The following is a 25,804-nucleotide window of genomic DNA, read 5'->3' as shown; positions in this document are numbered from 1 at the left end:
ACAGCAAAGGTTTTCCACGCTGATTCCTGGGATGGCAGGTCTGTCATATGAGGAGAGACTAACACGGTTAGGGTTCTATTCATTGGAGTTTATAAGAATGAGAGGGGATCACAAAGAAATTTATAAAATTCTAACAGGGTTAGACAGGGTAGATGCAGAAAGTATGTTCCCAATGGTGGGGGAGTCCAGAATGAGTGGTTATGGTTTGAGAATGAGGGGTAAACCTTTTAGAACTAAACTAAGGAGAAATTTCTTCACCCAGAGGGTAGTGAATGTGTGGAAATCACTACCACAGAAAGTAGCTGAGGCCAAAATGTTGTGTCATTTCAAGAAGAAATTAAATGTAGCTCTTGGGGCTAAAGGGATCTAGGATATGGGGGGTGGGGGGATCAGGATTTTGAATTCAATGATCAGCCAAGATCAAAATGAATGGCAGAGCAGGCTTGAAGGACTGAATGGCCTACTCCTGTTTCTATTTTCAATGTTTCTACATAGATTGTGGACAGGCTTTGGGGAGTCAGGAGATGAGCCACTTGCTGCAGGACTCCTAGCTTCCGTTCTGTTCTTGTAGCCACAGTATTTACATGGCTGGGCCAGTTAAGTTTCTGGTCAATGGTAACCCCCAGATTGTTGATAGTTGGGGATTCAACAATAGTGATGCCATTGAATGTCAAGGGGCCAGATAGCATGGGAACCCATTCATAGCAAGCATAGATATTAGCATGAACTACCTTTAGTCTTTTTTGTTGTAAATTAAATTGCTGAGAATAATCTTTTGGGACATAGTGGAACTTTGAAAAAAATACTTTGGTAAGAAACAGGAAATCTGACCTTAGATGATATGTGAGAGCTTACAAACTCATTTCCGTCCCAGCTTCAGAAGAAAGATAAATGTTCTGTTTACTCACTCTAACATCCAATTCTTTGGTGTGTTTTTTTCCACTTGTTGCTCAGTCTTGAGACTTCATTGGACCATCAAGTCAAATAAAGAAATACCATGCACAGTGAGGTAAGAGATTAAATTTAACATGGATGGGACCTGTGAATTTACTTAAATTCTTTAAATAGTTTAGGAATAGGACATTGGTGAAGCGAAATTTGCGTAGCTAAATGAAAATTGTTTGGGGATTAACTTGTAATCAGAAGTTTCATTTACTGAATCTCAATATAAAATATAGGAGCAGGTGTAAACCTGGCCCTTCAGCGAATTTAGAATCAACATTTCTTATGGTTTCAGGAAGATGTCTTTCCTCTGATTTTCTCAACTTCTCTCCTGTCCTCTCTTAGAGGTGATCTCTCAGGCTGGGTATGTTACCATAAGGAACAGAAATCTCCTGGAGTCATGTCCAAGTAACTATTCTTCATGCGTAAGCTCAGAGTGTGGCATTAGACTAACCATCAACCCATCTTTATTTCTGATCATTTTCTCCATTGAAAACTGGGAGTAAAATTCTTTAAAGTTCAGGCAAAGACATAAGTCCTGCAAGTAGTATATAAACATTAGTGCTTCCCATTCACCAAAGTGGGACTTCTAGAAGATAAATATTGCCAAAATGCTGCATATCTGTTCAAGGTACCTAGAATCCACCACAAAAAAAAGTTTATTTATTAGTCACAAGTAAGGCTTACATTAACACTTCAATTAATATATTATGAAATTCTGCTGATCACCACAATCTGGCGCCTATTTGGGCCAATGCACCTAACCAGCACATCTGTCAGACTCCGGAATTTCAAGTTTTCTTATAGTTGTTCACTTTTCCTTACAATAGTTTTTACCCTGCAACAATTTTCTTGCAGGCAATTTTAATAATCTGAAACTATAAATGACAGTTCTTTTTTTTTGACAGCTGCCAATAATATTAAGAGTATGGTATTTGCATAATTTGTTATCCATTTCTTAATATTAAAAAAATCATACAGTTTGAATTTGAAGTTTAAGCGCTATGTATTCAAGCATGCCGGAGGACAACTAATCCAGCAGGCAGGACACTGATAAAAGGAATGCTCCCATATTGCAGTAATAACATAAATGAGAGGAATTTACCCTCCATAAATGTAACAGCGTTTCTAGAGAATCTGCAGTGAAAAAGCTGAAGGCTTAATTTAAAGATAAGTTGCTTCAAATGTGCTCGGCACTTTCAGTGTTCCTCTCACATTGGACTTGGCAGAGAAGAAGTAACAAAAGCAGTAAAGAGCTGCCCGTAATGTGGCATATGTAGGACACTTCCCAATATTGTGAATTCACTGAGACAATGAGAGCTCCACACCAGGCATGGCTATTTGTTTGCTTGTCAATGTTAGGAGCGGCATGTGTAAGAGGGTTGTATATAGAAATTGATGTGTTTGTTTCACTTCACGAATAACTCCACACAATGTGAAAATGCCCATATGGAACTGGCGGTATTTGCTGCACAAATGTATCAAGGAAATTGTGGATGCAATGTCCAGCCACTGATCAATCTGAATGGATGACCCAATTCCTGCTGGTTTTCCCAAAGTCAGAGGGAGTACACCCACATTGCCATTTATTTATTGAATGTAATCTAGGCACATCTGAGACCTTGGTGGCTAATTGGTGCTGCCAACTCCCAGCTAACTGCTCATATGCAACATGTATGAGTTTTTTGGTGGCTTGGAAAGAGGAACTGTCTGCTCAGTTACATATTCCCTTGCCCTATGTTCTTCTACTAGTGTCTAGCAGGACTAGACAGGGTAGATGCATGGAGGATTTTCCCAATATTCGGGATGTCCAGAATCAGGGGTCACAATCTGAGGAGACAAGGTAGATGGTTTAGGGCACAAATGAGGAGAAATTTATTCAACCAGAGAGTGTTCAGCCTATGGAATTCACTACCAAAGAAAATAGTTGAGGCCAAACATAAATTCTAAGTGCCAAACAAGCATGAAAATGGGAAAGTTTCAGATCTGTTTTTTCAACGAGGCTAGAAATGAAATCTTATAGCACTTAGTCCACACAATCTGATTCCTACCAGTAGGGGGAGAGGGCAGAGCCTGAGCTCACTGAAAAGCCAGCTTCTCACACAAGATGGTGCTATCGTGCTTGCACAGACCTCTCTGTTCTGCGATCACAATCATATAGCCAATTAAGATGCTATCTTTATGTTTACAGCCCAATCAAGGATAGCAAGCAGGTTCCTTAGGTGGGATGTCCAAGCAGATGACCTCAAAATCTGGAATGCTGGCAGTCTCACTTGGAGGTAGGGTGCAGCTGAGGTAGGTTGGGGACTATGAGAGTGCCAGACCACATAGATACTCTCTGAAACCTTCTGAAAATGTAAAAATAACAAATGGTCACAGCTGTCAATCCATTGCTGTGAAAGAGGATCCCCTTTGGCCACAGTTATCAACCCCTAGCCTGCCTCCAGATACCTGCCAGACACCAGGGACTATGGCTGGGAACCTATCCAATATCGGGAAAATCCCAGTGTTATCTGGAACTGGCCCCGAGTTAGTGCTTTAATTGGCCAAGATGACTACCTGCTGCTACCACATTGACCCTACCTCCTGCGAGATCACTTGAAGACAGGAATGTGGCAGGGAGCAAGTCAAAGGCACTCTTATCAGTTTTGGCTCTGCTTCAATCCACCTCTGAGGCTGATAAAATTCTTATGTTTTTCCCATTCCCATACAATTTTTTTACACCACAACAACTATCCTGCGGAGAATTCAAATATTCTGAATAATAAATGGCAGTTTGTTGCTTGACAGCTGGGGTGGGGGTGGGGTTACAAATTTGCTAGAATTTGATTAAACCAGACATTACCCTTGGAGACAAGAGGAAGGGAACAGTATAACAGTATTTACAAACTAAGATAAGAGGTGGTACAGTGGTTAGCACTGCTGTCTCACAGCGCCAGGGATCCAGGTTCGATTCCAGCTCTGGGTGACTGTGTGGAGTTTGCACTTTCTCCCCGCATCTGCTTGGGTTTCCTCTGGGTGCTCCTGTTTTCTCCCACACTCCAAAGATGTGCAGGTTAGGTTGATTGGCCATGCTAAAATCGCCCGTTATTGTCAGGGGTATTACCAGGTTAAATACGTGGAGTTATGGGGATAGGACCTGGGTGGAATTGTTATTGGTGCAGGCTTAGAACATAAGAACATAAGAAATAGGAGCAGGAGTAGGCCATCTAGCCCTTCGAGCCTGCCCCGCCATTCAATAAGATCATGGCTGATCTGAAGTGGATCAGTTCCACATTCCCGCCCTCTCCCCATAACCCTTAATCCCCTTGCCTATCAAAAACCTATCTACCCGCGTCTTAAATATATTTAGCGAGGCAGTCTCCACCACTTCAACGGGCAGAGAATTCCAGAAATTCACCACCCTTTGAGTGAAGAAGTTCCTCCTCAACTCTGTTCTAAACTGCCCCCCCCTTATCTTGAGGCTGTGCCCTCTAGTCCTACTGTCCTTCCTGAGCAGGAAGAGCCTCTCCACCTCTATCCTATCCATCCCATTCATCATCTTATATGTCTCAATGAGATCTCCCCTCATTCTTCTAAACTCTAACGAGTACAAGCCTAGTTTATTCAGCCTCTCCTCACAGTTCAACCCCCTCAACTCCGGTATCAGCCTAGTAAACCTCCTCTGCACTCCCTCCAAGGCCAAAATATCCTTGCGTAAGTGCGGCGACCAAAACTGCACACAGTACTCCAGCTGCGGCCTCACCAGTGCCCTATACAGCTGCAGCAAGGCCTCCCTACTTTTATATTCAATCCCCCTCACTATGAAGGCCAGCATCCCATTCGCCTTCCTGACCACCTGCTGCACCTGCAGGCTGGGTTTTTGCGACTCATGCACAAGGACCCCGAGGTCCCTCTGCACTGTTGCATGCTGCAGTTTTTCAACATGTAAGTAATAGTCCTTCCTACCATTATTCCTACCAAAGTGGACAACTTCACACTTGCCAACATTAAATTCCATTTGCCAGTTCCTGGCCCATTTGCCCAGCCTATCTAGATCCTTCTGCAGACTTTCCACACCCTCCGCACAATTTGCCGTTCCACCAATCTTGGTGTCATCAGCAAATTTCGACACCATACACTCAGTTCCCTCCTCCAGATCATCTATATAAATGGTAAATAGCTGAGGCCCCAGCACCAACCCCTGGGGCACTCCACTAGTCACCAACCGCCAATCTGAATAGCACCCATTGACCCCCACTCTCTGCCTCCTATTTGACAGCCAATCCCCTCTCCACGCTAACACCCTACCCCCAACTCCATGCCCCCTAACCTTCTGTAATAACCTCTTGTGCAGCACCTTGTCAAACGCCTTCTGAAAATCAAGAAACACCACATCTACCGGCTCTCCTCTATCCACCGCCCTAGACACATCCTCATAGAACTCCAATAAATTAGTCAGACATGACTTCCCCCTAACGAAACCGTGCTGCGTCTGCTCTATCAAACAATTCTCCTCAAGGTGCCTTGCTATTTTCTCCTTGATCACGTCAAGGACCTATCTCCTTGATAGGTCAAATGGGGCCTCCTTTGCACTGTGGGGATTTTTCATCGCAGTATGGGAGTCAGCGTCTTCAGGCCAGAAAAACTGAGAAAAGAATAAATGTTGCTTAAATTATTTTTGATGTCTTTTCATTTGCTATTTCATAACTCTTAATTTTACCACAGCACAAGATGTTGATCTCTGGCGGGTTAGCAATACTTTTCTTGCTCAATGTGCCAAGTGTCAAGTCATGCCCCTCATCCTGCCAACACACAGAACTGGGTGGCCAGGATCTCAAAGTTGACTGCAGCTCCAGGCATCTGAAAGAAATTCCTGCTGTCCCTGAAAACACTGTTGAACTTTACCTACAGAACAACCATTTAACCACAGTCGCTCCAGGCGTGTTCGACAAGCTTCAGAACCTGAGGAAGATCGATCTCTCTGGCAACCCATGGAACTGTGATTGCCACATTACATATCTCAAACACTGGCTGGAAGACCTACAACTCAAACCTGATCCACCAGTTTGTTGCGCATCTCCTGCTTTAATTAATGGTAAAGACTTGTTGAACCTAACAGGGAACGAATACGCTGTCTGTCCCCGGCGTGAATCAATCCAGTGTAAACCATTTCTTTACAGAGACATTTGGCTGGTTGCTGCATTTTTGCTTGTTTTCATTTTGTTGCTGTGCGCAGTTTGCATGGCAAAGCATTTGAACTTCTGGATTTTTATGACAGGTTCTTACTTACTGCCAGAAAGTCCCAGAAGCAGATTGAAAAGCCAATAGAAAAATCTTGGAGAAAATAGATTTGACTAACACTGCATTCCCATGGGCGCTGGCCCTAAAATTCTCTGTAAATCAGACTTGCTACAGAAAGGCTCCCCACACCCAGCAGTTTCAGCCCCAGCCTGCCGACAATTAAATGGTTGGCGTGTTCTTGCAATAATGGCAGGAGTAGTTCTGAAATCGATGGAAACAAAGTCTGGAGGGTTGTAAAGTGGGCAGCCAAGTTGCTGTCGCTTGTATCACACTATCGCACAATTACCCTCCAATATATTTTTAGATTTTCTAACGCTCCTTTTTAAGTTTCTGCCTGGCAGCCGGGCTAACACATAATTAATTGGCACAATATTAATTGCTTTTGCTGATCCAACAAATCCAGATCTCTGTTACTCTGAAATGACATGCTCAAGCCCTCAGGTTCTGTGATCACAGCCTACATTGAATAAACTAGTTTCTGCTTCAAAATCGAGGCACGCACGATTTGAATGGCCCAAATTGTAATCTTCCTCGATCATCATTTTTTGCCGCATTAAAATTAATCTTTTTGCATTTAAAAGTGCCCTCCCGAATCGGTGTGGCCCAGTACACCTTCACACTCAATTTAACGGGCAAGGCTCTCTGGATTCCTCTCAGCCTTTTCTTGGATGTGGGAGACAATGCACCTTTCCCTGTCGGCGAGATCGCCTGTTCCTGCCACTGTCAATGGAAATTCTCATTGAAACTACCCCATGCTGCCGGGAAACCCATGGCAGAGGGGTGCTCCACCAGCGGGACCAGAGAAGCCCGCCAGCATGAACGGCCGGAGAATTCAGGCCATGATCTGTTTTGTAACTTGGAGTAGGTTGCCTATATGCCTTCGTCTGTCTGGGGAATGGTATGTGGCAGAAGTGGACTGAATCGAAGGAAAATGATGGGGGTGTTGCAAATAGTCAAAGCATTACTCCCCCCCCCCCCCCCGCCCCCCCATTTACAAAAATGATGATAAATTTCTCCTCTCAAATATCAGGATTTGAAAAACAGTAAACATATTTCCCTGTTAAAATAGCAAACTGTAACCTTGCTGTGCTTTACATGTTGATAGAAAATCACAATTATATTGCAACTGTTAAGAAATAAAAGCTTTAAAATACTCATTTCCCCGAATGCCTGTTATTTGTAAGCAAAAGGACGCATTGAATCGTTTCTTGCTCTGTTAACTTTTAATTCGCACATTTTATTTGAGCATTAAAATGATGGCTCATGTTGTCACTTGGGAAGAGATTGCTTTGTGATGATACAGTAAATCTGTTCATTAAATTTATTGCAGCCAGCGAGGTGTAAGTTTGTTACAGCCTTTTTTTCAGGCTCGTAGCTGATGATGAGCTTTCAGCACTGCAAGTGCCCAGATCAAGAATCATAGAGCCATATAGTCATTGCAGAACAGAAGGAGTCCATTCAGTCCACCGTGTCCAAGCCAATTCTCTGTAGAACAACTTAGTCAGTAGCATTCCCCTCTTCTATTGTCAAAGTCCGACAAATTTATTTTCCTCAATACCCATCCAATTTCCCGTTGAAACCATTGATCTTCTATACTTCTACCATCCCTGAAGACAGTGAGTGTCAGAACATTACCACTTTAAAGTTTAAAGTTTATTTATTAGTGTCTCAAGTAGGCTTATATGAACACTGCAATGAAGTTACTGTGAAGATCCGCTAATCGCCACACTCCAGTGCCTTTTGGGTATACTGAGGGATAATTTAGTATGGCCAACATTGGAAATGCTAGCAACACTAGTAAACCTTCCTGAGAGGACATTGGTTCTAGTCCTGTTGAGGTGAAACCGGCCATTTAGAATAGAAGCTTCCTGAACTGGCCTCAATATCCCAAGAATCTGAACCCCTCCATCCTGTACCACGCCTCAAATCACCTTTGACCTTCCTATTTCTACTAGAGCTGCCACACAGCTCTGGGAGAATCCAAAGAGGTCCTGCTTTTTAACTTCCTCCCTGCTGCTGAAAGTTTGACCGTAGGACCTCAATACCACCACTCTATATGTCATTGACACCGATGTGAATGACAGATTCTGGTTCACTCCCATTCCCCTACAGGATATTCTACAACCTCTCTATGGTGTCCCTTATCCTGGCACCAGAAAGGCAGTGGCATTCATGTTGTCATTTACAGATGTTCCTCACTGTCCTCCTACCTCTGGAACCTTTTATATCTGCATTTCCAATCTTTGCTGTTCATAGAATCCATAAAATCCACAGTGCAAAAGGAGACCATTTGGCACATTGAGTCTGCACCGACCATCACACCACCCAGGCCCTATCCCTGTAACTCCACATATTTAACCAGCTAATCCCCTTGACATTAAAGGGCAATTTAGCATGGCTAATCAACCCAACCCATGCATATTTGGAGTTCCCTCCTGTGCAGTCTCTTGCTTATTGGTGCCATGATCTGGGTTTCACTCCTTCCAAGTGCCATCATTCCCAGCAATCTCCAATGCTGAGTAGCAGTTTGAGAGTGGCACCCAAAAACCCCTAGCCCTTCCTGCCTCTTCTTGCTCTTCCAGACGGCCATCCCATCTACTGTTCTGAACTCTTCCTGCCTGTGGGATGATCATTAGCTGGAACATTCAATCCAGGAAACTCTTATCCCCCCTGCAACTCCGCAGTAACTCCAGCTGCCCCTCAAACTTGGAAACCCTGAGTTCAAGTTCAAGTGGCTGGAGACATTCCTCCATGTGATCTCCAAAGACACAATGAAGTAGCTTGAAGTTCCCACATGGTGCAGGAATTACAAGTAACAGGTACCAGCTCTCAATCCATGATCTAAAGATCTCCTCCTTCTTAGAATCTAGTTTGAACCTTGTTTAAACCATTAATTTTAATTAATGCCTCTAGATCAGCTCTATGCTAATACTCGTATTATTAATTCATTTTCTGTTATACGTTATTGCGACTGAAAATTTTAGCTTCCTGGATCCAATTTAAACAAATGTCCCAGCTTAGAGAGAGAAAAAGAGAAATGCTAATTGCTGATGTGTTTTCCTGTGTTTTATTTTTCTTTTTCTAACAAGGTTGGTGCACTCTGAACACCCTCGCTCTTTATCACCCCACTGATCTTGCTTGACTCTAGCTGCTGCCCTTTACACCCTGCCACCATTCACACTCAACTCTTGCTTTCACTGCTGCCCTTGAATCTGCTCTGCTGCCACTCTCTGTACCTGGCTGGTCTCACTTGATTCTCATTTTTGTTGCTGGTTGCGGCTTGGCACTGTTACTGTTGTTTATCAAAAGATAAGGCTTGTCAACAACCGGGCCTCAGACTCCATTGGGGGTAATGAAGATTAGTTTCTGACTCCTGTCACATATCTCGAGGCAGTCACAAATATCCACTCCCTCCACCACTGACACTCAGTAGCAGCAGTGTGTACAAGGGGTTCTGCAGAAATTCTCCAAAGATCCTTAGACAGCACCTTCCAAACCCACGACTACTTCCATCTAGAAGGACAAGGGCGACTGAGACATGGGAACACCACCACCTGCAAGTTCCCCTCCAAGGCACTCACCATCCTGACTTGGAAATATAATCGCTGTTCCTTTGCAGTCGCTGGGTTAAAATTCTGAAATTCCCTCCTGAATGGCATTGTGGGTCAACCCACAGCATGCGCACTGCAACGTTTCAAGAAGGCAGCTCACCACTGCCTTCTCAACGGCAACTAGGGATGGGCAATAAATGTTGGCCAGCCAGTGATCCCCATGACCCACAACTGAGTAAAAAAAAATCCAATTTTGGCTGTCTGCTTCAGAGGAATCCTGGGGAGGGAAAACAAACAGAGAGGGGGATTGGAGAAGGCTATTGAAGGCTGTAGGGACCTCTATGAGGGCTGCGGAACTTATGCTGCTTTTCCCAGATTCACGTGATGTTCGGAAGAAGAACAAACTGACCTTTTCATTGATGGCTGCTGCTTAGGTCACAGCAATTGCTATGGAAACCTGCGTGATGCAAGCTTAACACTTTCACTGTTTAGTGCTGCCCAATTTCCTGCAGGATTTCTGTGACAGGCGTAAGGCTCCTCATTCACACATACGTGGGACTTGATTCCTGTTTCAGATGAGCACTACAGCTGCTGAAGCAGCCCTCAATATCTGTGCTGGCACCATACTCCAACACAGATTGGGCCCAGAATGCTGCACACGACATTGATATATTTTGCAGCCATTTTGTGCCTGTGAAACAATCACAATGAGGGCCAATTTTTAAGCCCATATACAACAAAGTCTGAACGAGATCCAACAGAATGCTCCCTGAATTCTTAGTTCATAGTCTTGTCACTCCAAGGAGTGTTCTGAGAGTGCTGCTAAATCAAAGTTTACTACATGATGCATTCCAATGCAAAAGCAAACATTTCATTACATCTCTCCTCAGTTCGCACAGAGAATGTATATCACAAAATAGTGCACTCCCCATAATTTCCACTCCACTAATTGTAACAGATTTTTAACTGCTGTTTGACAGTGTGCAGCACACATGGAATGGCACATGGAATTTTTCTTTACTCCACTCTTATTAACTCTTCAGCAAGCTTTACCACATCTGAGCCACTTATGTGAATTGTACATTGTAAAAGATTCCATGAGGGATTTTAATTACTGAATCATGTGGTTGACCAGTGGGAGGCCGACTGTAGTCCTAATGTGCAGCACAGTTGTCATTATCACATCCCCATATTGCAGTGAGGCCTGGACTGTGTATCAGCCACACATTAGAGCACTAGAGAAGTTCCATCGGCAATGCCTTTGCCACATTATTAGAATTTAATGCGAGGGTTGTTGAACATATACTAGTGCCCCTCACGAAACCACAAGCATTCAGGCAAAACTCAGGCAAAGTGAACATCAATGAACTGGACATTTTCTCCAGATGGCTGAAAAGTGTCTCTCAGGCCAGGTCATGTTTTCTCAATTCTCTAATGGGCAACATTCCAGGGGAGAACAAAGAGAAATTTACCAAAGATCCTTAGGCAGCACCTTCCAAATCCACGACGACTTCCATCTAGAAGGACAAGGGCAAAAGATACATGGGAACACTACCACCTGCAAGTTCCCCTCCAAGCCATTCACCATCCTGACTTGTTCCTTCGCAGTGGCTGTGTCAAAATTCTGGGTCAAAAGTTTTGGATCTCTTCCTCCTGTCCGCAAAGTTTTACTGAGTGGAAAGTCCATGACACATAAGGTGCCCAACAGACAATTGAAATTACATTGAGCTCCAGTGAAAGACTGCAGGTAAAACTAACACTGCAGGGAAAAGGCATAAGTCTACCAGCAACATTTGCAGCTCTTCAGATACTGAAGCAGTCCATGTCCAAATTTAGCAAGCCCTGGGCAATATCTAGGCTTGGTTGACAAGTGGAAAGCAACATTTGTGCACACAAATGCCAGACAATGACCATTTCCAACTAGAGAGAATCTAACCATTGCCCTTTGACAATCAATGTCTGTACCATTGAATCTCCTACTATTAACACCCTGGTGATTACCATTGACCAGAAACTGAACTGGACTAACCATATAATTATTGCAGATACAGGAATAGGTAAGAGGTTAGAAATCCTGTGGTGGGCAACTAACCTCCTGACTCCCTAAAACCTATCCACAATCCACAAGGCACAATTCAGGAGTGTGTTGGAATACTCTTCAATTACCTGGATGGATGCAGCTCCAGCAATGCCCAAGAAGTTTGACACCATCCAGAACAAAGCAACCCACCAGATTGGCATTCCATCCACTAACATTCACTCCCTCCACCACCGATGAACAGTAGGATCAGTGTGTACCATTGACAAGATGCACTGCAACAATTCACCAAGGCCACCACCATCTAGAAGGATAAGGACAACAGACTTAAACGAACTTCACCTGGAAGATCTGCTCCAAGTCACTCACCATCCTGACTTGGAAGTATATTGTCATTCTTTCACTATCGCTGGGTCAAAATCCCGCAAGTCCCTCCCTAATATCACTAAGTGTACACATACACCACATAGACTGCAGTTGTTGATGAGGGCAGCTCAGCACCATAAGGATGGGCAATAAATACTGGTGTAGCAATACCTACACCTGATAAATGAGTTAAAAGAAACAATAGAACTTTAGTTCTGTTGGACCATAGGAAATAAAATCTCTCCTTTATGCAGTACTTGCAGAAGGCACAATGGCACAGTGGTTAGCACTGCTGCCTCACAGCAACAAGGACTCAGATTTGAGTCCCAGTTTGGGTCATTGTGGGAAGTCTGAACATTCTCCCCATGTCTGTGTGGGTTTCCTCCCACAGTCCGAAAGATGTGCTGGTTAGGTGCATTGGCCATGCTAAATTCTCCCTCAGTGTACCCAAATAGGCGCCAGAGAGTGGCAACTAGGGGATTTTCACAGTAACTTCATTGCAGTGTGAATGTAAGCCTACTTGTGATACTAATAAAAAAACTTATATCGTAGTAGTTTTGTCTAAATTATCTTTAATAATGGAATCTTATACATTGACGAAACAATGAAGAAGGCTGACAATCTTCAGGAATTGGCTGGCGGATAGGAGACAGAGGGTGGTGGTTGATGGTAAGTATTCGTCATGGAGTTCAGTTACGAGTGGTGTGCCTCAGGGATCTGTTTTGGGGCCACTGCTGTTTGTAATTTTTATAAATGATCTGGATAAGGGTATAGTTGGGTGGATTAGTAAATTTGCTGATGACACCAAAGTCGGAGGTGTGGTAGATAGTGAGGAAGGGTGTCTTAGTTTACAGGGAGACTTGGACAAGTTACAGAGCTGGGCCGAGAGGTGGCGGATGGAGTTTAATGCGGAAAAGTGCGAGGTAATTCACTTTGGCAGGAATAACAGATGTGTAGAGTATAGGGCTAACGGTAGGACTCTGAATAGTGTGGATGAACAGAGGGATCTAGGTGTACGTGTACATAGATCCCTGAAAGTTGGGAATCAAGTAGATAGGGTTGTTAGGAAGGCATACGGTGTCTTGGCATTTATTGGTAGGGGGATTGAATTTAGGAGCCGCAGCGTCATGTTGCAACTGTACAAAACTCTGGTGCGGCCGCACTTGGAGTATTGTGTGCAGTTCTGGTCCCCACATTATAGGAAGGATGTGGAGGCTTTGGAGAGGGTGCAGAGGAGGTTTACCAGGATGTTGCCTGGTATGGAGGGGAGGTCCTATGAGGAGAGACTGAGGGATTTGAGGTTGTTTTCGTTAGAAAGAAGACGGCTACGAGGGGACCTTATTGAAACATATAAGATGATTAGAGGTTTAGATAAGGTGGACAGTGATAGCCTTTTTCCTCGGATGGAGAAAGCTAGCACGAGGGGGCATAGCTTTAAATTGAGGGGTGGTAGTTATAGGACGGATGTCAGGGGTAGGTTCTTCACCCAGAGGGTGGTGAGGGATTGGAATGCCCTGCCTGCTGCAGTTGTAAATGCGCCTAGTTTGGGGGCGTTTAAGAGATCCGTGGATAGGTTTATGGATGGAAAGGGATTGGTTTAGGTTAGAGGATCATTGCTTTTTAACTGGTCGGCACAACATCGTGGGCTGAAGGGCCTGTTCTGCGCTGTAATGTTCTATGTTCTATCTCAAAAAATGTAAACAAGTGTACATTGAATTCCTGAACTGCAATCTTAATTTTGATTCATATTGCACTTGTGTATCCTGTAGAAGTCTCTGCTTACAGCCAGAAGCAAGAAGAGGACAATGGCTGTAAGAGGATTCTTGACTGCAAGGTTAAAAATCTCTCACTGGCAAACCAACCAAGGAGTCTCAAGGGTAGCATTTTAAAAACTAAGAATGGTTAACAGCATAAAGCTATTCCAACTGCACGGGATAATGTGTGGACAAGGATTAACTTGAGAGGGGAAAAAATAGATAAAAAGAAAAGTTTGTGAAACATGTTTGGAACATTTTTGGGAATAAAAAAGCAGGTTTCTCTGTGAAGCGATTCAATATGTCACTTTTTATATGTAAGAATCCTACATCTATCGGTTCCTGAATCAAAGCTCTCGTAGCTTTTTCTCTCCTACATAAGAACATAAGAAATAGGAGCAGGAGTAGGCCATCTAGCCCTTCAAGCCTGCCCCGCCATTCAATAAGATCATGGCTGATCTGTCGTGGCTCAGTTCCACATTCCCGCCCTCTCCCCACAACCCTTAATCCCCTCTCTTATCAAAAACCCATCAACCCGCGTCTTAAAAATATTTAGCGAGGCAGCCTCCACCACTTCAACGGGCAGAGAATTCCAGAGATTCACCACCCTTTGAGTGAAGAAGTTCCTCCTCAACTCCGTTCTAAACCGCCCCCCCTTTATCTTGAGGCTGTGCCCCCTAGTCCTACTGTCCTTTCAGAGCGGGAAGAGTCTCTCCACCTCTATCCTATCCTGATCTAGCTGTTTTTAAATATCTGTTCCACAACTTCATGTATGTAATTCATACCATATATAAGCTGGAGACTTGACCACCTCATACTGTACATACGTGTAAAAATTCTCTGTTGTTTTTCTAACAATTATATCAATAAATTATATAAATTGGATGGCAATGATATAAATTGGGTGGCACAGTAGCACAGTGGTTAGAACATAAGAACATAAGAACATAAGTTAGCACTGCTGCTTCACAGCTCCAGGGACTTGGGTTCAATTCCCAGCTTGGATCACTGTCTGTGTGGAGTTTGCACATTCTCCTCATGCCTGGGTGGGTTTCCTCCGGGTGCTCCAGTTTCCTCTCACAGACTAAAGATGTGTGGGTTAGGTTGATTGGCCATGATAAATTTGCCCCTTAGTGTCCTGAGATGCGCAGGTTAGAGAGATTAGTGGGTTATTATGTAGGGATGTGGGTTGGGGCCTGTGAACGTTGGACCCTTAGAGGATGAGAGGGGGGACTTAGTGGTAAGGGATGGGGAAATGGCTGAGGCCTTGAATAACTTTTTTGTTTCGGTCTTCACGGAGGAGGACGTGAATAGTTTGCCGGGTGTTAGCGATGGAAAGATGATAGGAGTGGAGGGCCTGAATGACATTATTGTTACTAGAGAGACGGTGCTCGACAGACTGGAGGGACTGATTGTGGACAAGTCCCCAGGACCGGATGGAATGCATCCAAGGGTTCTGAAAGAAATGGCGGAGGTGATAGTGGATGCCTTGGTGAGTATTTTCCAAACATCGCTGGATTCCGGGGAAGTGCCGGAAGATTGGAAAACGGCTAATTTTACGCCGTTGTTTAAGATGGGTGGCAGGCAAAAGGCGGGGAATTATAGGCCGGTTAGTTTAACGTCTGTTGTAGGAAAAATGTTAGAATCCGTGATCAAGGAGAAAATAGCAAGACATCGTGAGGAGAATTGTTTGGTAGAGCAGACGCAGCACGGTTTCATTAAGGGGAAGTCGTGTCTGACTAATTTATTGGAGTTCTATGAGGATGTGTCTAGGGCGGTGGATAGAGGAGAGCCGGTAGATGTGGTGTTTCTTGATTTTCAGAAGGCGTTTGACAAGGTGCCGCACAAGAGGTTATTACAGAAGGTTAGGGGGCATGGAGTTGGGGGTAGGGTGTTTGCGTGGATAGAGGATTAGCTGTCAAATAGGAGGCAGAGAGTGGGGGTCAATGGATGCTATTCGGATTGGCGGTTGGTGACTAGTGGAGTGCCCCAGGGGTCGGTGCTCGGGCCTCAGCTATTTACCATTTATATAGATGATCTGGAGGAGGGAACCGAGTGTATGGTGTTGAAATTTGCTGATGACACCAAGATTGGTGGAACGGCAAATTGTGCGGAGGGTGTGGAGAGTCTGCAGAAGGACCTAGATAGGCTGGGCGAATGGGCCAGGAACTGGCAAATGGAATTTAATGTTGGCAAATGTAAGGTTGTCCACTTTGGTAGGAATAATGGTAGGAAGGACTGTTACTTACGTGGAGAAAAACTGCAGCATGCAACAGTGCAGAGGGACCTCGGGGTCCTTGTGCATGAGTTGCAAAAACCCAGCCTGCAGGTGCAGCAGGTGGTCAGGAAGACAAATGGGATGCTGGCCTTCATAGCGAGGGGGATTGAATATAAAAGTAGGGAGGTCTTGCTGCAGCTGTATAGGGCACGGGTGAGGCTGCAGCTGGAGTACTGTGTGCAGTTTTGGTCGCCGCACTTACGCAAGGATATTTTGGCCATGGAGGGAGTGCAGAGGAGGTTTACTAGGCTGATGCCGGAGTTGAGGGGGTTGAACTATGAGGAGAGGCTGAATAAACTAGGCTTGTACTCGTTAGAGTTTAGAAGAATGAGGGGAGATCTCATTGAGACATATAAGATGTTGAATGGGATGGATAGGATAGAGGTGGAGAGGCTCTTCCCGCTCAGAAAGGACAGTAGGACTAGAGGGCACAGCCTCAAGATAAAGGGGGGGCGGTTTAGAACAGAGTTGAGGAGGAACTTCTTCACTCAAAGGGTGGTGAATCTCTGGAATTCTCTGCCTGTTGAAGTGGTGGAGGCTGCCTCGCTCAATATTTTTAAGACGCGGGTTGATGGGTTTTTGATAGGCAAGGGGATTAAGGGTTATGGGGAGAGGGCGGGAATGTGGAACTGAGCCACGACAGATCAGCCATGATCTTATTGAATGGCGGGGCAGGCTCGAAGGGCTAGATGGCCTACTCCTGCTCCTATTTCTTATGTTCTTATGAATAGGATTGTGCAGACTCGATGGGTCAACTGGCCTCTTTCTGCACAGTAGGGTTTCTATGATTGTCTGAAATACACACAGATGTTGGCTTTCATACTTTAACTCTGACAATGCAATGTAAGAGGGAGTTCAAGCTGTTTCTTAAAGCTAAGTGGTGGTTGAGTTTGTCAAGTAACTCTTATCTTCTAAAAACATTTGGTTTCTCTTCCATCACATGGTACAGCTGTAGCCTAACCACACGTCAGATCGCTGCAGCTGCCTGAACATACTAGTGATTAAAAAATATTTGTCACGTGACTGCCAACTGAAACAAGCCTCAGCTACTTGGAACTGGCCACGTAGACATATGACTGAGGGCGACTAATAGAACCTGCTGCTTTGTGCTGACCAGAACCTGCCACTCAGAAGCAGATCCCAACTGCTGGGGAGATGTGACTCTCTTACATTGTGAAGCATGCAGAAGATTCATTTGACAACATCACTAGATCACCTAAGATATAAAGGTAGGTGTATAAACTTAGGTGAAAGCAAAATACTGTGGATGCTGGAACATAAAAGTTCTGGAAAAACTCAGCAGATCTGGAAGCATCTGTGAAGAGAGAAACAGAGTTAATATTTTGAGTTGAATATGACTCCACTTTGGGACTTATCGGTTGCGTTAATTGTGTTACGAAGAAAACCCCACTCATAAATGACCACTTTGGGAGTGTAATTTATGGATTAGCATTGTTCAAATTTAGTTCAAGTGAGAATCTTTCATTTGATGTTGGACTGATATTAAGTGGTTGTTATAGTCCATCTGAGCTATGAAATGTCCTGCATTTTTTTAGCAAGGAGAAATAAAAATGAGCAGGTCGAATAGCTAGAAAAATTGCAGCCTATAAGTTCAGGAGAGTACTCAGGTGAGTGTGGGGTGCAGGGTTCAATTCCTGTGCCTTAGGAACCCTCAGTGTTGGGTTTGGGCCTCATATCCATAAAGTAGGACAACTACAAGGCACAATAGGCAGTTCACTGACATGTTTCTCGATCCCAATCTCACCCCGTGCTTCAGCCGCTTTTTCAGTCCAACTTACCGCCATAGAAATTTTTACTAATCTAACAAGAGTGAGAGGCAAGGTTTTATATTATTGTATTCAGTGTCTGAACAGAGCATTTGCTAACCCTTCCCCAATATTTGAGATATGCACCCAACTGCAAATTTCTGATACCAGTAAAACCTTTGCAACAACATGATCCCCGGCTCACTGTCAGTAATGCTGTAGGAGATTCAGAAAGGAAATTACAATATTGCTCTGAATTAGGACCAAAGTTTGATGGTTGACAAATTGTTAGGCGAGAGGGGAAAGAACAAGAAAAAACAGCCTTCTTTTCATAACTTCAGAAATGAGATATTAAAAGTTAATTGTTTATAAGCTTCCCTGCATTGAATACATCTTCATGTTTATGCAACCAGGAAATGCTGACTGCCCTCTCAATGACTCAACATTTTATCAAGGAAGCGCACCATCAAAGAGTTGGGAAGTCCCACAGTAATCCATTTTGTATTGAGTTCACCGACCTGTGTGGGTGTGGTGGGAGAAAACAGCAATTAGTCTCCCTTGGGGAAAGTAGGGCTGTACACCACACAACATATGTTATTGTTATAAAGACTGGCTTTATGGTGTGAGGTGAGTCATTGCAACCTTCCAGGCATTAGAATTCTTTGGCAGCTTATCATTTGAAAATAAACAATGTCACATATAATGCTTTTGTTGTTTCATAGAATCATAGGATTCTACAGTGCAGAAGGAGGCCATTTTATCCATCGAGTCTTCACTGACCACAATCCAATGTAGGCCCAATCCCCGTGCATTTAATCTAGCTAATTCCCCTGACAATTTAGCATGGCCAATCCACCTAACCCAAAAATCTTTGGAGCATAGGAGGTAAGTGAAGCACCCAGAGGAAACCCATGCAGACACAGGGAGAATGTGCAAATGCCAAGTAGACAGTGACCCAAACCTGGGTCCCTGGCGCTGTAAAACAGCAGTGCTTACCACTGTGTCACCATGCTGCCCCAGGTTTCATATTGGTTTTCAGTTTTCAGCCCATATTTGGATCAGCAATTCATAGCTAGATCAGTCGAAAGGCCTAAGAGCTACGGACGAGGAAAGAAATTTTTGCTATCTTTGTTCATTGACCCAAAAAGATCCAGAAGACTGCATTCAAACAAATTGCAGCCACACTTCAAATATTGAAATGGCAAATGCATTTGTTGGCTATAAGTGTTTCAATTATAAGGACATTAGTCTTCATTAGTGAGTACACAATGTGAGTCTTTGTTGAATTGATTGTAAGATTTCTGCGCCAGAGGCAGGATGCCACGTGGCAGAGTCACATGACTATGGCAAGGCAGTTAGTCAGTATAGGATTGCTTTTCCAAAACCCAAACATCTCCTTTCTCATATCAGCAAAAGATACAGCCATTCCCTTTCCAATTTAACAAAAATACAAACATTCCCTCTTACACAGCAAACGAAAGACACATTTGTATGCACGATCCTGTGTGGCCATGAGTTACCCAAGTTACCCAGGTTATGCGCCCACTACGTTCATGCCTAAACGGCTGTTTGATCTGCGGGTCAGTCCCTGCACCAGTATTGCACACATAGAGCTGGATTTTATGTTGAAGTGCAGGTACACACCTGACCCGGAATCATGTGAAATTGTGCTAGACAAATCCGAGCACCCATCCCCACATCATTGCACTTGAGCACAACTTTGCGGTCAGCATGCATGAGTTGGAAGTATACTCCCAACAATTAAGTGCACAATTAAGCCCATTAAGAATTGTCAAAGATTTTACACCCCCTGTCCACCTTCATGGTTGGCGGACAGGCCAGGCAACATTTTCACAACAAACTCCGTCTAAGGCAGGATGAAATATCGGGAGTTAAATAAAGTAAGAGAAGGTACGTTGAGGGCAAAGTTCCTCTTAGGTCTCTGATTAGGTGCTTGAATTTACACAGTAGTCACAGTTTGCAGTATTTCTTTGAGCTCATTTCATTTACACTGTACTGCAACTCCCTAAGGCAGCTGTCAACTTTCAGGGAGCTCGTTTGAAATGCCCAGTCGCAGCCTCACTTCTCTCGATGTCCATCCTTATCCCTCCACCACCCCCAGCAGTATCCAGTCTTTCTCAGCACATGTTTTACACAAGTAATTGGCTAGACAGCGTGAAATCACAGTCAGGTTCTGATTGCAGCTGGAAGTACATATCGCATCAATGTCCAGACCCGCCAATCATACATGCCGGACTACAGTCTTTAAACCAGGTAGGTCTTGTAGCAGAATGCGTGCACTTTGATTGTTCTTCTGGGTGATGTTCTTCATCCAGAGAGTATTGTTCCATGGCCCTTGTTGCCTTGGTGACTGTTGTTCTTCCATTGTTGGGGTCTCATGGATCTCTGGGATGGATGGCAGTTCTGCACTCAGTACACTTGGTGAAGTCCCTTTTTCCCAATGGCTGATTGCTGAGATGGGGCAGCTTCACTGGTTGAGCGTGTATGCTCGCGATTGTAACTATATATCTGGTTGAGTTTATTCAACTCCCGCTTTGAGTTTCCAACTGTGAAATTGTGGGTCATTCTTATCCCCTTTGTGTTGCCCCTGGAATTTGTTTAGTCAGGTCTCACAGTTTAGTACATTTAAGACTTCAGTTTATCCTGAATTTTTAATTCTATTCAGCTGTTCAATCTTGCCATCCAACTCTGATGTCAACATTTTCCTGCAGAACATTTACCTTTGGCTTGCGCATTTTATTGCACAGATCTAGTGGTTTACTTAAATATTGTCTCCCTGTCTCTGAAGTCTTCCGTTTCCCTTTCTTTGGGGTCTTTATCTGATGTCTGTTGGTGTGATCAGGGTTACCAGCCCACGATTAGCTCCAGCTGAGATGAATGGCCATTGCATCCCATCTACGATCTGGGACTTATGGACTTCCTTCTTACCATTACATTGGGCTGTTAGATTTATTCGTCCTCTCGGTATGGGTATCGTGCCATCATCTAGACTCAACTGACTTTTGAGGGCTTCATTTCTGACAGGCATGTTGAGCCACTTCACACAGATCTGTGGTGGTCATCATGTTGCAAGACATACCCACATCGATTTGACACTTCTTGTATCTCATCAGTCATCATGGTAACAGTAATAAACCTGTAGACTTGACTGAATCTCTCCAGTGGCAATCTGTACAGGCTTGTTTTGCTTTGTTCTGGACAAGCACTTGTGTACAAAATGATTTTGCTCCTTGCAGTTAAAACACTGCTTCCCCATGTGGAGCATTCCTTCTTTCACTATGAATACTGTCCTCCATATTATTTGCATTCTGTCCTTTGTGACTGCTCCACTCTTTCATCTTGGGCCATCTCTCATCATAATGTGTCTCCTAATCTCCTCTGCTATACATACACTCTGGCTGAGGTTTCACAACCTTTGCATTTTGCCACAAATCTAATGCTTTCTTAGCTATTAGTTTCTTATCTTTCAGTTGTCTTGTTCTCACAAAAGGTCTCTCATTCCATGATCAATCTATCTTCAATCAGATCATCTTTTAACTATGTAAATTCAAGTGATTCTGGCAGCTGCATGACTGCCATGACATACGCTTCAATAGCCTTGCTTTCACTCTGACCTCCAGTGTTGAATCCATGTGTAATATTCATTCAGCGTTCAAAATGTACGTTCAAGATCTTCAAAATCACTGATGTCTTTTCTCTTTGCTCGGTGGTTAGGTTCAGAGTTGTATATATTTTGTAGCAGACTTTTTTCAGCAGTGTTAATATTGTGCCTTTTCTTATCAGTTTAGACTTATTAATTAAGCTTGCTGCAAACTCAGTTTTGCCATTGTAAGTGGACAAACTGTCAGTTCTGCCACATGTCATCATCTAATGTCACTGGAGATGGGATTGGAAAATGTACTGCAGCTATTTTTGCTCACTCGGAAATTTTCTGGGCATGTGTTATTGATGAAGTGGTTCAGAGATGAGTGTAAAGTGGTGTTCTGTAGCCTGGTCAACATTAGCTCTCAACAGTGTGTCAGTAATTGCCTGACTTTATGGTAGTATGTACTTTGCCATAGAATCATAGCACACTTAACAAGAAATGTTGTCCTTGGTGGGATACTAGCAATTTTCTTGGAGTTCTGGAGAGTGACCAGATGTTTATGATCTGTTTCAATTCTGAGGTTTAAAAGCCCATTAGGTAATCTGAGAAATTTTCACAGGCTCATGTGGCTGCTGGTGCTTCCTTTTCAATTGGTGTGTGATATTTTTAGTTTCTGTCAACAATCAGAACGCAAAGTAAACAGTTTCTTCCTACCATCCTCCTGGCTCTGTAGCAGAATGGTTCCAAGCCCCGTTGTTGATGCATTAGCTGCCACTATCGTCAGTGCTTCAGTGTCACAATGTGCAAACATGTCCAATGAAACAGGATTCTCAATCTTTAAACTTGTCAAAGGCATTCTTCTGTTCCATTCCACCCCAACACCACTGATAGACTTTTCTCAGTAGGTCTTGTGAAGTTTCAGTGATGGCAGAAAGATTTAGAATGTATTTGTATTAGTTGACTATGCCTAAAAATAGTTATCTATCAGCAGCACTCTTGGCCTCTGGAAATTCTTTCATTGCTTTCATTTTCTGGGCCTTTTTTGGTGGCCTAAAAATTTGATGGTCGTCTTCCCAAACTCATACTTGTCTTTCAGGGTGAGGTGTACTTGTTCAAATACTTTGCAAAGCTCCTGGACTCTTGGATTGTGCTCTTTTTCAGTTGCAGCATGGATGGGAAAATTGTCCAGATGGAAAATAATGCTGTCTTTCCCTTCAAGGAGGATGTTTGACTGAAAGATCTCAAAGATTTCTGCTGCAGAGGACTTGCCAAAAGAAAGTTGAATGAAACCAAGGCAAACTAAGCGAGTGTTAAATGTGGTCATGTACCCTGATTCTTAATCAAGGGAAATCTGTCAAAAATTACTGTTGGCATCCAGCCTCATCCAACTTTGCCAGACAGTCATCAACAAAGGACATTGGGTCTTTGGATGGATTTTTTTTAATTGTGTCAGGTTAACACAGAGCCTAATTTCACCATTAGACTTAAGGACTGTCACTAGCCCTGAGCGTCACCTTTAAACACTGTAACAGGAGGTGGGTGGCATGGTAGCACAGTAGTAGCACTGCTGCCTCACAGCTCCAGGGACCTGGGTTCAATTCCCGGCTTGGGTCACTGTCTGTGTGGAGTTTGCACATTCTCTCTGTGTCTGTGTGGCTTTCCTCCAGGTGCTCCAGTTTCCTCCCACAATCTAAAGATGTGTGAGTTGGCCATACCAAATTACCCCTTAGTGTCCTGGGATGCATAGGTTGGATGGATTAGTAGGGTAAATGTGTGGGGTTGTGGGGATAGGGCCTGGGCAGGATTGTTATCAGTGCAGACCCGATGGGCCAAATGGCCTCCTTCTGCACTGTAGGTGTTTTATGACTCTATGAGAGATTACCCCTAGATTTCTGTGACTTTCTGATCAGCAGGTATGGCGCACTCTTTGAAGTAAATAAGCAGGAGGTTTGGCGTCTAGGAAGAGAGTGAAGTGATACCAGTCCCAGAAACATAGGAAATTCATTCATTCCTAAATACAAGTCCATTGACATCTTGTATTAGCTCACTGAGCCCCTATGAAAGAGCAAGTCTTGAACAAGCTGCCTTGCTGAGCAGTGAAAATTGCTGATTCTGTAGTTTATAAAGAATTTAATTAACTCCTTTGTTTTTATATTTAAGAGTTGTCATGATCTGGCCCTTCAAGTTGAGGTCTGTGCCTCCTGGTCCCTGTAATTTTATCTTTGATGGCTGGACATTAAGCCTATGCAATTTGTCCAATAATACTAAGATCCAAGTTTTATGCCCAGTTTATATTCTATTCTGTACCATTTCACATTGGTGGCGGGGGGGGGGGGGGGGGGGGGGGGGTGTATGCAATGGGAAATCCCACTGATAATGGTGAGACCAGGTTATCCTGCTGCCAGTCAATGGCACCCCCCCAACCCCAGGGGGCATGGAAAATGCCACCCATAGAGTTTTACAGCACATTAAGAGGCCCTTCAGCCATGGTACATGCACCAACCATCAAACACATCTATTCTAATCCCATTTCCAGCACCTGGTCTATATGCTATTGTGTTTCAAGGGCTCATCTGAATGCTTCTTAAATGTCATGAGGGTTCCCACCTCTACAACACTTTCAGGCAGCAAGTTCCAGATTCCCCCCCACTCTGGGTGAAGAAACCCTTCCTCAAATCCTCTCTAAATCTCCTGCCCCTTAATTTAAATCTATGTCCCCTAGTTGTTGATCTTTCCACTAAGGAAAAGTGTTTCTCCCTTTCTACTCTATCTATGCCTCTAATAATTTTGTACATCTCAGTCAGGTCTCCCCACCTCAGATCTTCCCTGCTCTAACGAAAACAAGCCCAGCCTCTCTTGATAGCTGAAACCCTTCAGCCCAGGCAACATTCAGCTGAATCTCCTCTGCAGCCTTTCTAGTTGCATTGGGATATTTTAGGAAATCTTACTCAAGGATATCTCTATTTCAAATTTGCTGTATGTTAGAATGATCAGAAACTTGTTCCCTTTCTCTTCCCTTCAATTGTGTTTTTGATGTACAGTCATTTAAAATGTCCACGTTTGCCACACAGGAAGCATTGGGCTTCCCCCTGCTGGACATTATTTTGGAGTCGCTTCTGGAACAATTCTAAAATAGGTGCCAATGTTCTTCCACATTATTCGATGGTTTTGGCCAACTTGTTTGCAGGCCTTTTGGTAGACATGGCTCCCAACTTCTGGCCTACACACAGGATCAATGTCTTCTGTGTGTTGATGTCTCCCCTGATTGTGTTGTTGGAGCACTGCCTGTCTTGCAAACTATTATCGTAGAAGGTCCAACAGCATGTCATCGAGCCTGCTGACTACATGTCTCACAGTTCTGTAGCTGCAACTAGTGCCGCCAGTCGACAAAAGTCATTAATGAATGGGAACTGTCCAGAAGTTTCCCTCCAAGCCATTTACCGTCCTGACTTGAAAGTTTATCATTGTTCCTTTACTGTCGCTGGGTCAAAATCTTGGCAGTTCATCTCTACAAGCACTGTTGGTGTACCTACATTGCATGGACTGCTCCGGTTCAAGAAAGCAACTCACCACCATCCCCTCAGGGGCAATTTCAGACAGGCATGGATGTTGGGCTAGCTAACGAAGCCCACAACTTGTTAACTAATTTAGGCTCACGTTGTGGCCACTTTGACAAACAGGGAAATTCAGGTCTTATACATTTACTCAGCCCAACCCGGCTGGACACAATCCAATCGTGACAGTTACTGATAACATATAGGTCCAATGAAATTAATAACTAGGCATATTGGGCTGCATGGTCACCTTGCAGGTAGCTCTATCCTAAAACGTTCAACAGGCACCATGTCAACCATTCCTGAGCCTTCACAATGAATCTGTCTCTCAGGACATTCTTATCTCTGACTCATCTGTGCTGCTAGTAGTCTCACAAAGCAGCTGCCTGTGTGCTGATATGAGAGTCCTTGCTGGGTCCATGACTGTGCCTTTTGTAACAGAATAGCTATAGGAATAGCTAAACCCCATGATGTTTTACATAATCGTTAGCAACACTCCTTTGTACTTTGTTAACATGGTACATATAAATAAGTATAAAATGCAGGTGCCTCAGCATTGGCCCACTCTAACAATATGTTAAGTAGATGGTTTTCTAGACACAGTCTATTCTTAGTCTTCTGAACTTACATCATCATTAACATAACTGTCTCACTAACATAACCAT

General features: G+C 43.8%; 1 protein-coding gene across 1 annotated transcript; it reads left to right on the top strand.

The window, feature by feature from the left end:
- The first annotated feature begins 934 nt into the window (after positions 1 to 934).
- gp9 (glycoprotein IX platelet) lies at positions 935 to 7,157 on the top strand. The gene is made up of 2 exons (XM_080186289.1): positions 935 to 1,009; positions 5,650 to 7,157. The coding sequence occupies exons 1-2, from the start codon at positions 998 to 1,000 to the stop codon at positions 6,250 to 6,252; spliced, it is 615 nt and encodes a 204-aa protein (XP_080042415.1). The 5' UTR covers positions 935 to 997; the 3' UTR covers positions 6,253 to 7,157.
- Positions 7,158 to 25,804: the final 18,647 nt, after the last annotated feature.

The sequence above is a fragment of the Carcharhinus amblyrhynchos genome, chromosome 3 (assembly GCF_965287045.1).
Source record: "Carcharhinus amblyrhynchos chromosome 3, sCarAmb.v2.hapA, whole genome shotgun sequence".
Classification (NCBI taxonomy): domain Eukaryota; kingdom Metazoa; phylum Chordata; class Chondrichthyes; order Carcharhiniformes; family Carcharhinidae; genus Carcharhinus; species Carcharhinus amblyrhynchos.
Note: the sequence above shows the minus strand (reverse complement) of the source record. Positions and strands in the feature narration are given on the sequence as shown.